Source organism: Tinamus guttatus, unplaced genomic scaffold (assembly GCF_059628265.1).
Source record: "Tinamus guttatus ecotype Peru unplaced genomic scaffold, ASM5962826v1 Tinamus_guttatus_pri_ptg000153l, whole genome shotgun sequence".
NCBI lineage: Eukaryota > Metazoa > Chordata > Aves > Tinamiformes > Tinamidae > Tinamus > Tinamus guttatus.
Genome location: NW_028288687.1, coordinates 1,336,917 through 1,351,826, shown reverse-complemented (window position 1 = coordinate 1,351,826; position 14,910 = coordinate 1,336,917). Strand labels below are relative to the sequence as shown.

The 14,910-nt window shown below is 47.9% G+C and overlaps 1 protein-coding gene across 16 annotated transcripts in view; it reads left to right on the top strand.

Annotated features, from left to right (window-relative positions):
* Nucleotides 1-14,910, top strand: part of NFIA (nuclear factor I A) — a 295,079-nt gene that overhangs the window by 190,641 nt on the left and 89,528 nt on the right. For 14 of the 16 annotated variants that reach the window (XM_088522442.1, XM_088522451.1, XM_088522454.1 and 11 more), the window contains exon 3: nucleotides 12,866-12,931. The exons of the other annotated variants lie outside the window; for them this stretch is intronic. In XM_088522442.1, the coding sequence (XP_088378568.1) occupies nucleotides 12,866-12,931 (66 nt within the window). The remainder of the gene's footprint in view (nucleotides 1-12,865; nucleotides 12,932-14,910) is intronic. 16 annotated transcript variants of the gene reach the window in all.

Below are 14,910 nucleotides of genomic sequence, written 5' to 3'. Positions count from 1 at the left end.
CAGGGTTTCAAGTTTATCTGAGGTCGCTGGGGATGAGGAGGGAGCGGGGCCGAAGGGGAAGGCCGTGGGACGAGCGGCTGCCCCGGCGCATCCCTCTCGGCCGGGGGCACCGCGGCGCTTGCCAACTCTGGCAGCTGAATACGGTGAAAAGCCCAACTAAAATGGATTTACTCTAAAATATAGGAAGAGGAGGCTTCCCCCCTTCTCTGGACGGCGTAATTCGTTAAAGCGCAGTGGTCTGGATGCGTCTCGGTGTTAGGGGCAAGGGCGGCAGCTAAAGAAGAGGCAGCGCTCCGGGAAACTCGAGGACTCTCATCTCTTTCTCAAAATAATGAGAATATTTAAGCAGGCCCAACGTTTAAATTAAGCATCCTGCAGGAAAACCAGCCTGTCTCCCACGGAGGCTTTGGCGGCCGGGCGGCGTTGCAATCCGCGCCAGGAGGGCTGGGGCTCCCGCTGCCGCCGGCTCCCGTGCGCGGGGCCGCCGCTGCCCTTGCTCTTTTCACTGGACGTCGCTTACTTGTCTGCAGGATCACAAAGATTTGAATACAATTACGCAGTCAGCTGGACCCCTTTTTGCCTCCCGTTTCGGCTCGAGCAAGTCATAGAGTTTACTGTTGATTTAAAAGACGGCGCTGCCTTAAAGCAGCTTGCGGAGTTTGCACACTGTGAATTGTAATTAAAGTGTAAGGGGTGCTTATTATGTCAACAACTGGCATGAGAAGCCCCGAGCAGCAGGTGACCCCAAACATGTGACGTTCGTGACAGCTAGGATCCTTCTTTCACTGGTTTAGCAATCTGAAAGCCCAAATTGAAAGAAGCCCAGAGGCTGTATATTCCATTAAGTCCCGGGGGAAGTGTGGGATACAGCTTCCTTCTGCTTTGCTGGGAGGTGGCCAAAAACTTTCGAGAGGCTCCGGTTTTGACAGAGGCTTGCTGGAGGGGGGGAGAAAAAAAAACTTCCACCAATCACCCATAGGACCATAAATTTGACATTTCCCACAGCTTCTTTGAGGCACTGATGTTGCTGTGTCAGCAGTACGGCCCCCGTCTTGGTTGTATTGTTTGAAAAGGAACAGTCCAACTTTCGGGGGAGCCGCAGGGTTTTCCCGCATTGTCCGGCGGCCGCTCCGGGGCGCGAGCGCCCCGACGGCCCCGCTCTGCAGGGCAGGGACGTTTCACCCCGCGGTGCAGAGCGGAGCGTTGGGGTGTCATTTATCAACGCGTCGCAGCCGATCGCGGGAGCCACACGGAACAGGGTCTTCTGAAAGCACGGGGCTGAATTTATGCCTAGCGTAATTCCAGGGAGGTTGTGTAAAGAGTAAGCTTGGCTGAATTACGGTTCGCAGCGCAGCATGTGATTTATTTTTAAATAATCTTTAAGTTTGGAGTTGAATAAATGCCTCGTCCTCGGGCCCTGCTGTTGTGGGTGACCCATGGTATAGAAAGCTCCAGGTATCTGTCCTCGGCAGCGTCCGCCTCCCTGGACAAGCAGCTCCAGCAAAGGTGCTGGAATCTTTCATCTTTGTTAACAAACTTTAACTTAAAAAATTCCCCCCTAATTAAAAAGCAAATAGGCAGCGCGTGCTCATTCTGGTGACATGCGGTTTCTTACCCGCCGCCCTGTGACACCCCAGCGCTTCCCATCGGCCGCTGGTCGTGGCCTCCCACTTCAGCCTCCGTCACGGGCGCCTCCAAGCCGTGGTGGCAGCGGTTAATTTGGCTTCGTAAGTCAGTCTGAGCGGCCGTGTTTTAATCAGCTGTGTTTCCAAGAGCCGTGTAGCAGCACGAGGAAGGTTTGGGGACCCGCGTCCCCGCAACACGAGCACTGTCAGCGCTGACTCTGCTCCTGCAAGAACCTCTGGTCAAGTTACTTCACCCGCGGAGTCGCGCTCCCCTGGGACACTACAGCAACTAGCGTTTCATAAATAAAATAGATCAAGTGAGATAAAGATAAAATAGGTTTAATAGTACTTCTATTTCAAAGGAGTATTTGGAGAATTCATGTTGGTGCAGTTCTTTGATCTTGGATGAAAGATGCTTTAGAAATGTAAAATATCGTTGGTATTTGTCATCTCTGTAGCTGTGAAATTTTGCTCAGAAATTAAATTTTTGAAAACGCACGCACAAGGTTTCAGTGTAGCCCTGATTGTTTATTTTTTTAATAGAGTTTCAGAAAAAGTGACTGGGTTGTTTGTGATTACATGTAACACAGTATCGCAGTTCAGATGCAAGGAGCTGCTCATGCAACTTCCCATAGCAGTCCTCATTTTGACTTAGTTATTTTAGCATTCTTAGCAAAATTATAAAATGACCCAAATGATGAGTTTTGGAAGTATGTGGTGATCCTTCCTGCATGGCTTCTATGGCATCAGACTGTGTGTTGGGAGGATTCTCACAGAGCGCTCCTGTACATCCCAGGTACAACGGGGTCTGCAACCAGTGCAGAATTACGTCCTAAGAAATATTGAAAGAGCAGCTGCTCACCGTCTCAGCCCAAGCTAAAGACAGTGGTAGACTTGATGTCATTGCATTTTATTTCAGTACACTACAATAAAGACCTACAAATACCTGCACCGCCAGTAAATAAACGTATGAAAATGCTGTTACAAATAGCAGAGGAGAGCAGAAATAAGCCAATGAGTGGGTTACATTTGGTCTGTTTTTAGTTTTTGGAGCACCAGCTGATTTCTTTTGAAAAGGCAACTTCTAAATGGACTGTTTTCCAAAGGTAATGCTGTACCTTTGTGTTTTGGGGAAGTTTGCTTCTGGAAGAGCGTCCGTAATATTTTCATCTGGGAAATTTTAGCTTTTTTTGTCCAACTGAAGTTTCCAGTCTCAGCAACGTACTGCTCGCTAAAAGGCACACTCTATAATGCATTAAGTACAACAGAATATTCCCTTGCAGGATTCCCTTTGTTGCAGACATTATTTATGACATTTTAGTCAATATTTGCATGGCAGACTGTCCAAAATTATTTTGGTTTAGGCACATCACTGATAACTGGACCCATACTCTTTATCATTCTTTTACATTCATTAGTCACTCTGTGGTGTTTTTAACATTTTAAAACACTCATGCAATTCAAAGGAAAATAGATTTCAGCCAAAACGCCTTCAAAATTATCTTTTTTCCTTTGAGTTATTCAGCGATTTTTAACACTTCGTATGTTTGATGTTTTTTTCTTTAGTCTCAGCAAGGCAAAGTTTTTTGCAGGCTTTGAATACACTAAAGATAGGAGTTTGATAGAAAAAAAAATGCGAGGTAAACTGAACTTAATGTGAAAATGTTATCAGCCATAGTGGAAGGTGTAGCCAGCCAAAAAAACTGGCTATTTGCCTTCTGTGTAAAAGGTAATTTAAAAAAAATAATTTACAACAAAACTAATTAGCAGATATTCTAATGCAAGAAAATGTTGCTGTTAGTAAAGTTTCTTCAATATGCCAGAAAGCAGATGGTGGCAATGGAATAGCGTTTTCTTTTGCCAGCTTTTCTATATGCTTTCTAAACCTGCAAGAGCTTTTGCTATTCAGTATTCAAATTTCTGACACTCTATGATCTTTTTCGTCTTAAAACAGAAATAGAAACTGAAACTTAAAAATGTAATCAAGTCAAGCTGTCTGTTCATCAGATCATAACCATGGCTTTAAAAGTTTGATTAAAATTTTTGTCTACACAATATAGGTTTTGAGAGCTCTGGGCTTTTTTTTAAAAAAAATTCTTCTTCAAAATCTACTTCTTATCTAGTGGGACCAAGTGGAAATGGATTTGAGGGTGTATTTTCAGAACAAGTCATTTTAATTTTGCTTTTTTTTCGGTGTGTGAGGGGGAGGAAATCTTGCTTTTTATATACATACATGTATATCAAAATATATAAACGTATATGTGTGTGTGTACATATATATATGTATAATGCCCTGCTATTTCATACATTTGTAATGATGCACTGCCCTTTGAGGTGTAGATGCAGTTCCACTTCTCATTTATTTATGGCCGTCGTACCTTAGATTTTGCCGTAGCTCAGTGTGGTGGCTGAATTTTACTTCTCTACGAGTTTTAACTTCACCGTCTACTTGTGTGGCTTAGAAAGGCAGCAGAAACACAGAACAAATAGGCTGTCTACCAAAAAGCTGCTTTTTTTTTTCCCTGCCCATGTCTATTTGTTGATGCCAACATGATACTGATGCAACAAAACACGTCGTGATTTTTATGGTAATTCGCTGTTCTTCGCAGTCTACAATATTGTGAGAGTAGAAACATGTCCATGTAGCAGCAATCAGCGGCGATTCTTCGGGGGCAAAATCCTCAAAATCCTCTAACTTTCCCATTTGAGGAAGGCTTCAAGTTGATGGCAATATTTCTGCAATTATTTTCAGGAGGAAAAAAAAAAAAGCAAGTGAGAAGAAGATCGATTTTGGGGTACCGAGCTGGTACGTAGGGAAGAAAGAGCCATAGAGTAGGGTGAGGGTTTTTTCTTTTTTTTTTCTTTTTTTTCCTTTTTTTTTTCTGCTGCATAATTTTAAATATGTATGTATTTTTGCCAGCAGTTTAATTTTGCATAAAGCTTAAGAAAACCTGAAATGGAAATTTTTCACATGCCACGTTGAACTCCTCAGAGCGCACAGAACAAGGGAAAGACATCTGCCAGAAAAAAAAAAAAAAAAAGGAAAGAAATTGGCCACTACAACCAAATATGTACTTAACAGGGGCCGAAACAGGAGCCAAGAGGAAAGGTGTCAGGTACATCAGAATGAGAGCGAGTTGTGAAAGCGGAGCTGCTAGTAGAGATCCATAGTGAAAAAATGAGTGCCTCGACTTTGCTGCCGTTGCCCCATCTGCGGTTCAGGATTAATCAGTTATTGACAAATACCAGCTGGAAGAGGAGCTCGCCTCCCGCCTCCCCTTCGCTTTGCTTTCTGCTGGCGATGCCCCTTGGCGGGTGCTGGCTGGAGAAGCGGCGAGCCGAGCGTGCGGGGCCGAGGGCACGGGCTGCCGGCCGCCCCGGCGAGGCGCCTCGTCGCCGCCTCACGGCACCGCGCATCGTGGCCGGGGCCACGAGCTTCTTGCGGGGCCTGCGCCGGGAAAGGAAGAGCCTGGGAATAGGCAGCTCCCGGGCCGGGGCTCCCCGAAGGACGAGTTTGTCACAATAAATAAATAAGGGGATGCTGGGGGGATGGAGATTAACTGGGGGGCAGTGCTGCGGCCGATGGAGCCTCACCATATGGTGGACATGGTGCCGCTCCGCTCGTGTTGGTTTGCTCATCGGTGTAAAATTGCAAAGGGCCAGGCCGGGAGACTTTCACCAGGGCGTCCAGATCTGTTAATCAGGCAGCTTCATCTCCGCTTGCTTTTGTGTGTGCTACAAGGCATCTCAAAAACAGCTTTTGGTCACCCTAAATGCTGCCATTGTCGTTGTATGAAGGTAGCAAATACTCCAGAGAGACCCGTGGAAATGGGGTGTTCCTCAAAAGTGGGGGGAAGGAGAATCAGCACCTGAGAGACTGGAAATGCCCCTCATAGGTGGTTTTGGGATCACTCCTGAGAGGGTGTTTTTCCGGGTAGGGCAGTTAAGGGCGTCCCGAGCCAGCCCTGCGTGTCCGCTGTGCCGATGGGCATGGGTCCCTACCCTCGCCCACAGACCTACTGTGAAGCTGACGTTAATGGCAGTAAGATGTTTGAATTTCCAGGATCAAAGGATGTTCTATAAATATACATTAGAAGTAGTAATAGTTTTAATGCCTGCGATTATTTTATAACTGTGCTTTTCTAGTTTTAGAAATATTTTATTGGTTCAGAGTTATTACAGGAGCCGCTTACGTTAATTAAAGATCGACATTCAGGCAAAATGTATGGAATCATTCCATAAATCCCGGGATCCACGTGCTGAGCATTCCTAGATCCCTGTTCACCTGCACTTCGGGATGATCCGCGCAGCCCGTTGGCGCTTACGGCACCGCGGGCACTCGGGCTCGGGACTTTGATCGCTTCCAAGCAGGACGGTGCAGATATTCCAAAGCACTTGAGACTCGAAGCAATTTAAAATTACTGTACTGCAATTAATTTTAAATAACCAAGCACTGCACATGTCTAGAAACCCGTATAAGTCCAAATGGAAGCGCTCTAAAAATGGACACGATTCAATAAATTTAAATCGCTTTGAAGAAATGGAGGCAAGGGCTGTGAATCCTTTTGTGAGGGGGACAGGAGCGAGGCTGCGCGTGGAAGCTCCAATTGGAATTTTTATTTTGGGGCTCACCGCGATGAAATGTAGGTCAATTTTTATTTCCCAGCGATACCAGGGCAGCTCTTGCTGATCCATATGGTTTCTTGCAGATCCTACACAGTCTGCCTTTTTTATTTTTTTTTTATTTCCAAAGACTGCAGAAACTTAGCAGCCCAACTTTGCACACACACACACACATATATATATATATATATATATTTTTTTTCCCCTGTTACAAATAGCTTTCCCTCTAAACCTGTATAAAAAGACATGAGAAAAAAATACCGGTCCGCAGCTAGAAAATGCCAAGTGTTTTTTTAAAGGCGGCTTTAAAAAAAAAAAAAAGGGGCAAAATTAAGTGTCTTGCAGCATGAAAACTGGCATTTCTCAGAGTGGGGCTGCTCAAGGCATATGAATTTCTATGTATCTGAGTCCATGAGCCTGGTCACTCCGTGCCTGTGGCTCTTGGTCTGGCCCCACGGTCGCTTTCTGAGGACCATGGGAGGCCCTTGGGCCTCGTCTCGGCCTCCCCGCGTTGGCAGCCGCCGGCTCGTCCCGGGCAGGGGCCCCCTTGCCGGGGTCTTCCTTAAGGCCTTACCTTACTCCTAGCCAGTTGTCATTATCTTTGTCTAAAGGTCACGGCTAAATTGAATCAAAGGAAAGCTGTGTGTTCCCGTCGATGCACAATGGCGGTATTGACTTCCCTAATCCAGTTTGCCGAGGGGGTGAGAGAATTAAATTAGATATCTAAGCACCGAAATGGAGAGCCTTTGAAAAAAAAAAAAAAAGAAAAAGAAAAAAAAAACCCACAGATAAGAAGGCAGCCTGCGTTTCCCCCCTCCTTTTTTTTTTTTTTTTTTCCCTGGGAGCTCCGGGCTGGAGATTTTGCAGGTGTGTCATCCGATCCATGGCTCGCATCGATCAAAACGGTGCCAATGCATATTTAATCAGCGAGGGGACCCCGGCGGCATTATGGCCGTCATGCCCGCATTGAATGGACTGTCAGGCGCGGTGAATGCGCGCCCACCCCCCCGGCGGCCCCGTTGTTTGGGGAGCTTCTGCATCTTGTCTGGGCGGCTAAAAGTTTCTTTGTTTTTAGCTGGTGATGCATACAGCGCCGCTGAGGGGAATACAAACAAGTGGAGTCCTAAAGTGTTTATTTTGTCTAGGCGAAAGGGCTGAAGCGAGCCGAGTCCTCCGGGTAACGGGTTTTTGCATCCCTTGGAATTAGGCGGGGGGAAGAAGAAGAAAAAAAAAAAAAAAACAGAAAGCGCAGTTGCGTGCTGATGTTGACTTTCGGAATATTTTGTTCTAACAAATGCAATCGGTGCCGTGGGATTTCTCAAGGAAGCCTTTGATGGCGCAGAGGATTAAGTGGCACGTTAGCGCTCGCCGCGGCCGGGGCGCGAGCAGGTCGCGCTTGGAGCGAGCGCCCAGCGCGGCCCTGAGGGTCGCCAAGGGCCTGGGAGGGCGAGCGCGGAGCGAGCCCAGCGCCCGCCGGCGCCGCCAACGTGCCCCGCGGTGGCGGCGGTGGCAGCTCCGCCATGGGCACAGGAGAACAAAGGCGAGGCGAGAGGCGCCGCCATTTGGGGAAGAGCGTCGGGGTGCTCGCGCCGGGCTTCCTCCTCCTCCTCTGAGGAGAAGCACGAGGAGGAGGAGGAGGGAAGCGTCGGGCAGTGGCGAGCGGTGGCGTTTGGGGCACAGAGCGCCCGCGGGTGGGTGGACGGACGGACAGTGTGGTATCGCTCGGCCTCACCAGCACAGCCATGCTGCCCGGTCGCATATCTCCTCACAGGGCGGCTTAGGAGCCGGAGCAACAAGGAAAGGGGCTTTCTTTAACAATATTTTTCTCTTTCTTTCTTAATTTAGTTTTATTTATTTATTTTTTACCACAGAAAGTTTGGTGGCAAGGGCTCCTGGGAACAGCGCTCGCTGTACAAAGGCCGGCCACTTCCTGGCGCAGACAGAGTGTGGCCTGATAAACAGACTTAACACACGAATGTCTGTCTGGCATAAACAACAGCAAGCTTTGATTTACATTTCCATTATCAGAGATAATCTCCTTCCCAGTGTACAGGAATTAAGAGTCCTTGCCTTATGAGAGAGAAGGGAAAAAAAGGGTGAAAAAAAGGAGAAAAAGAAAAAAAACAGGCTGGCACGGCGGCTGTTTTCCCGCGTATTCATGAGCGTCCTGCTGTAGACAGGGGGGATAAAAAAAAAACAGAATAAAACGGCAAATGTGGAGCGCACGGGCCCACGTGGGCGGGCAAGAGCGGAGCCCCTCCAACACCCCGAGAAGAGTTGGCTCAAAAGTGAAACGGGGGCCACCGCAGTCCCCCAATATTGAGCTGTAAGCGATAACTGTGGCCCGCACAAAGCCATGCACGTGTACTTGTATTGTAGAGCCTAATGATGGGACGGTAAGTGCAAAAAAACCCTGCGTCCCCATGCTGGTTTCTGCTTGTAAATCCCTTGAGTTTGACACGTAGGGTCATACATAAAGTAGCGTGATTTATATATATATATATACTTTTTTTTTTAACACGCATAAATCTTTGGTAGAATCCATACCCAAAATTATGGATGAGAAATTTATTGCATGAATGCAACCCAAGGCATATAAATATTTTATTACAAGTACGACGCTGGCACTTGAGTAAAATATGTCAATTTATTACATATTTTTTCCCCTATGAAATTTGGTAGGAATGGAGAATTTAAGGGGTGCATTTTTTCGGGGGACTCTGTCCCTCCATGAGGGCGCCATGGTCTTGCCAGCACAGATTCCCAATGCGGAGAATCCCGGCAGCTGAGACGCGAGCAATGTGCCGGTCCCGCTGCGTCTCTGCCGCCCGAGCGCCGGCACACGCCGGCTGCGGAGAAAACGGGAGCATCCAGGAAAGAAACCGCACGGCCCCAGAGCCACAGGGATTTTTGGCGGAGGAGTGGAGCCGCTCCGCACCGCCACCGGCTCGTGGGGACATTCCAGGTCAGGCTTCCCGGTGGAGAAACCTCGCTCTTCCCAAACACCCGGCGCTCCCTCCTGGAGCGACGTCCCCACGCACACGGCCGCCACACGGCCCACCTGCAAGCACTGCTCCAAAGGAATAAAACAGCCTATTTTTACCCCATAATCACCCTGGGTTCATGGAAGGGGAGAATAAAATAGTTTCCCCGGTGCTTTTGAGTGTGTTTCCCCATGGTTCCTGTTGGTGCTCTACCCGGTCGAGCATCTGCCGCCCGGTAGCTGGGACTCGAGCGTGTTGACGGGCGCCAACTTTAGCTAGTTCAGGGTTAAAAATCCCAACCGCTAACTTTCTCCAACCAAAAGAGCTCCCAAATAAGAGCCATTGTGCTATTCAAGGTTAAGCTTCCTTAAACATAAAACTAGATTCCTCGGTGATTTTTTTTTTAATTTTTTAAATCAGCAATCTTGATAGTGGCTCCTCACTCTAATATTTCCAACTCCATCTGAAATCATTTAAATCCTTCCCCTTAATAACATGCACTTTATTGTAATATACAGATTCCTTGGCTTCCTACCAGCCTTAGCTTAAGGCACCAATGAAACCCGTTGCCGCAGGGGGCCGTGGATTCAAGAGGGGCTCGCATCTACTGTATATTTTGTTTTGTATGTTTTCCAATGGCTCTAATTATTGCAGGTGGTAGAATTTAACTGGAAGCGTTGTTGCTAAAGAAAATAGGCATAAAGTGTATACTGTTTTGCAGAGTGGCTATCAAATATATAGAAAAGAGAAAATCAAATGAATTGTTAAGCCGCTCTATAGTAAGTGATTTTATTGATTTAATGCAAATGCTTATGAAAACGATCTTCCATTTATATCAATTATGTATGGGCAAAAATTAATTTATTCCTCTGGTCACCTGTTTGGCTGCCTGACTCAGCAGGACGGACGTGCCCCCCTCCCCTCGCTGCAGAGCCCACAAACCGCCAAGCGCTCCGAAAACGGGAATTTTGGAACTGGTGCATGTGCAAAACAAAACACAACCCCCGCCGGCCTCGGCAAGCCAGCAAAACGCGACGGCTCCGGTGTTGCCAACCCCCTAACCGTGTGGCAGCACATTTATATGTGCCGGCTCATCTGCGGCCTCTGAATAAAAGCAGGGCAGCAGAAATTCTGCATCGAAACATTTTGGCCAAGTGCCGTCGCGCCGGGTCCTTATCTGGGCTTTCCACGAGGTGCCACCTTGCATAACAACGCGCGGCCAGCGCTTGCCGGCCGCGGGTTTTCGGGAGCCTTCCCCTGGCTCGGCCACAGGATGCACTTGTGTAAATCCTGCCTCTCCATGGCCCCGTGCCGCTCCACGAAGAATCCCGCTTGGAGCTTTTGTTGTCGTTTCCTTAAATCGCTATTTAATCTCAGCAGAAGGGATGGGTGGCAGGAAAAAAAAAAAAAACAGAATTAAGGGTAAAAAATTGCAGAGTAATATATTTTTTCATGTAATAAAAAAGTAATAAAAAATTGCAGCGCAATTGCAGAGCCACAAAGCAGAAAGTTAAGATGCGGCAGGCAGGACCGGCGCTCGGCGGAGGCTCCCGCTCGCCCGGCGCTGGTGCTGGGAGAGCAGCCTCGAGCCGAACAAAAGTACTTTGTTTTCCCCATGCCAGGAGCGGCTGCCGGTGGTGCCGGGAAGCCGGGGTGCCAGGACGGAGCTCAGCCCCGCGGATGCCACCGCGCGCTGGGCGCTCTCGCTGCTGCCCTCGGTATTTTTGAAGGAAAACGTGGCCCGAGTCATGTATTTCTACAGCCACTTTTACCAATATCTGTATTTTTTGTGGCATCCTAACTCCAGTCATTGAGGCCAAACACTGGCTGAACCGTAGCTTGCCAGAGGAAAACAAAAGCCCCCAAAATAAGTGAAAGCTTCGTGCATGCCCTGTAAAATGAAACCCGCCGCACGTTGACTTTGAGCATTGAATGCGCGTTTTTGCATTTTTGCAATATTTCACCATCGTTTCTACCTCTGCGTCTCTGCAAATGTGAAACTTGCTGCCAGATTCGGGTGTCCAAATACAGCAGCACCGTGCAAATTACCCTGCACACTATCTGCTCACAATGATTTGGGTGTTGATTAAAGACAGGCCACAAGATCAGCATTTAAAATAAAATTGGAGAAGTAAGAATTTTTTTTTTCATTTACCTTGATTGTAGAAATTATTAAAATAATGGATGTAAAAGCAGACCAATTTTGGAGACATGGGGAATGATGTCATCAGTGTTTTAGCACAATTCCATTGATCTTAAATAGAAATAGCCTGACTGAAGCTTTCTCTGTGGAATCTTTTGAATGTTTATATTCTGAAATTTATCAAAATTTGTTTGGGGACCACTTTTTTTCATTTTTAGTTTTTAATTTATACAAAATTGCCCTCTAAGCTTCTGAATGATACCTAATGCATACAGTCAGCAGGTAAAAAAAAAAATGAATATTTAAAATAGGCATTTTCTTTATAGTGCTCTGCGGTAATTAAAATCTTCATTTGCTTAAAAGCAAGGAACCTTTTTAAAGCAATAAATTAGCATTGCTTGACCTAAGGTCACTAGTAGTACTGCTTCTCCCAGCGCTATTAATACCTCAAAGAAAAAGAAGGGGTGGTGTTATCGCTCCGTGGCAATAGAAGTGAGGTTTTCAATTTAATCACCGTCAGGTGTCACGACCTTTTGGTCTTGCATTGACTTCTCGCTGAAATGTGGTCAGATTTCAGACAGCCAATTCGCAGCTCCGCAAAGTCAAGGTGAAGTCGCGTAGGGTTGTCGCAAACGTAGGTGGGCTTGATGCAGGGACGGATGGTTTCATATGCTAAGTTGTGTTTCACTGCAAAAACTTTTTTTTTAGCGGGTAAAGTGATTAGATAATAATTAAAAAAAAAAAAAGCTAATCAACTCTTTTATTAAAAAATAAAAGAATTAAGGAAATGATCATTTGAGATGTTTTTGAATTTTTTTCGACTTGTAAAGTGGGTTTTCCCCCACTTGGTGGTATTCGAAGCGGGTTAGTAGGAGAACACTCGGCTTTCCGCTAGGAGCAGTTTCCAACAAAAGAGCGCCCGTGGCAGCGGGGCGCAGGGCCTGGGCGCTCAGCGCGCCGCGCGGCGGGACCCGCGGCGCTCCGGGAGCGCTGCCCTCGCCGGCGGGCGCCGCGCGCGCGCGGGAGGACGGCGCGGACGGGCGCTCCCCTCCGCGCGGCGGCTCTGCGGGGACTGCCCGGCTTCGCAGCGTTGCTTAGCTACCCGGCTCCGCTCGCTCCCAAACGGGTTTTGAGACTTTACTATGTGTTGGATTGAGGCTCTGGTTTGTATACAACAGAGAGGCTGCAGTATAAAAAGCCGTGTAGGAGGGAAGTTTAAATTTGCCTTCTTTAAGAGGGCTGCACGGCGCCTTATTTATGCTATTAATGCACAGACCACGCACCCTAGGCAGTGCCATAAGCAAGATTTCTCCCCCCTTTTTTTTTCCAGCAAAAATATTACCTATTGCACGGGACTTTTGCATTATCATGTCCTTGTGCAGCATTCCCATCCTTAGTTTGTACTCTCAGCCTTTTGAGGAAGTCTGGCGCCTCTGATCTATTTTCCATAGCAGACCCTGTAATTTTTGGCTGTATTTTATGTTTTTCAGATTCAAGTCAATCTGAAAGTCCCAGCCAGCCAAGTGAAGCTGATATTAAGGACCAGCCAGAAAATGGTAAGTTCTTACCTGCTGCTCCTGTTTTGGAATATTAAAACAGCCCATATTTATCAAGTTTTTTTTCCCCTCACGATGTCTAGTATAAAAGGATTATTCAGAATAACTGACATGAGGCAGCTGCAAATAAATTTTGTACTCTCCTAGTTAAAATGCTGCCGTGCCACTACACCAAGGTAGCATTTCTGCAGCCGTGGAGAGACGCCTTTTATTTTTTCCCTTTAAAACGTTACTGTGATTAGGGAGATGCCGAGGCAGAGCCTGCTGTATGCAACCCATATCCTTCTTCCTCCGTAGCAAAGGCTGTCAGTCCCGTGCCGTGAGTCGTGGCCCGCTCGGGTGTGCACTTCGTTGCTTTCGTGTTTCTCTGTGTGCTTTTGACTTCGTTTTGGTTTATGGGTGGCATGTACAAGGGCCCAACTTGGCGCGCGTGCCCCGGCGTTTCAGAGCGCGGCGCCGCGGCGCGTCCCGGCAAACAAAATGGCGCCGAAATACGTTTCTGCAGGACCCGTCCTCCCTGCGAAAACCTCCCGGCACGGCCAAGCAGCCGCGCTCCCAAAAATGCAATTTGGGGGCAGGACTGCACACCTAAAAACACACCGCTCTGGCGGATGCTGCTGGTGCCCTCGTGTTGCCCGTATTTTTGTCGACGTGTTTTAGGGGTGGCTCTGGGTGAGCAGGGCAGGGAGGCTCCGCGGTGGCTCTGCCTCCGCGCTTAGTCCTCTTGGGAAGTAGCGATGAGGATGTGAATTTGGGGAATGCTGCTGTTCCCTGGGCCAGGAGCGCCACAAAGCAGAAGCAGCAGCTTGTAGGGAGCCAATGGCTTCCACTGTAAAACAACCTGGAAAAACAGTGATTCCATAACAGCGAGTTTCCATAGGGATGGCACGTGGAGCGACGGGCACGCGTGCAAGGGAGCAGCTTCTCTCCCTTCTCATGGTGCAGCAGGGGAGGCCTCAGCCGTTTCTCTTGGTCCACCAGCAGCTGAGTTGGCCTTTGCTGCTGGTGCTGGGGGGACTCCCGCGTCTTCCTCCCGCTGAAACGCGAGCGCTTTCGCCCTGGGAGGGATTTTGCTCTGCTCCTCTCCACACATATCTCCTTAAAACATTTTTGTCATTTCTGAAAGACAGAGCCTCGTTTCTCTTATCAACCCCGTTCACAGAAATTCTAATTTGTAGCCAAAGGATTGGGAGGTTAAGAGAAGAACTGACTAAACTGTGATTTTTGTTCTGCCAATTCTGATAATTTTTGTGTGTGTGTGCGGAATATGTTGCCTGTGTTTATTAAGTCATATTTCAATTTGGAATTTATTAGGCACCGAGCGTGCTGTTGTTTCGCACTCAGATAACGTCCTTTCACCACTATCAAACCACAGATCTGGTCGCGCCGCCGCTCCGCAGGCGCGAGGCAGCCCGTGCTCCGCAGCCGCCCCGAAAGGCAGCAGCGGCAGGGCTGAGTAACGGAAAATCTGTAAAAGCCGCTGAAATGAAATATCTCTGGGGTTGGAGCCTTGGTCTTCCTTGTAAAACAAGCTTTTAATGAATTCCGGGAACTTTGCTGGTGACACGTTGAAGGTACTTTTAAAGGTGCTTTTTTTAAGCAGGCAGGAAGGGGTTTTTCGGTCTCTCAGCTTTACCAAGGGGTGTTTTTTCCCGCAGCGAGGCAGAGCCGTGGGCAGCCCCAGCCTGCGCGGGAGCCCCATGGGCAGCTCTTCCCTGCCGAGCACGAGCGGCGGCGCCCAGAAAATGGGAATCTGCCCGCGCGGGAGCGGACGCAATCAATCATATTAACGGCCTTGTTCTACACTTGCTCTAGAGCCACTTGCACAGGGCCTGATCCAAATCCCTCCGGAGGCGACGGGAGCCTCGTAATTGATTTTACTGAGAGGGGGAATGAGCCCACACAGGGAGGACTTTCTTTAAAAAAGAGCAAGGGAAAATAGCGTTGTGAATAATCTTATTCCCACTGCCGCGAAGGGC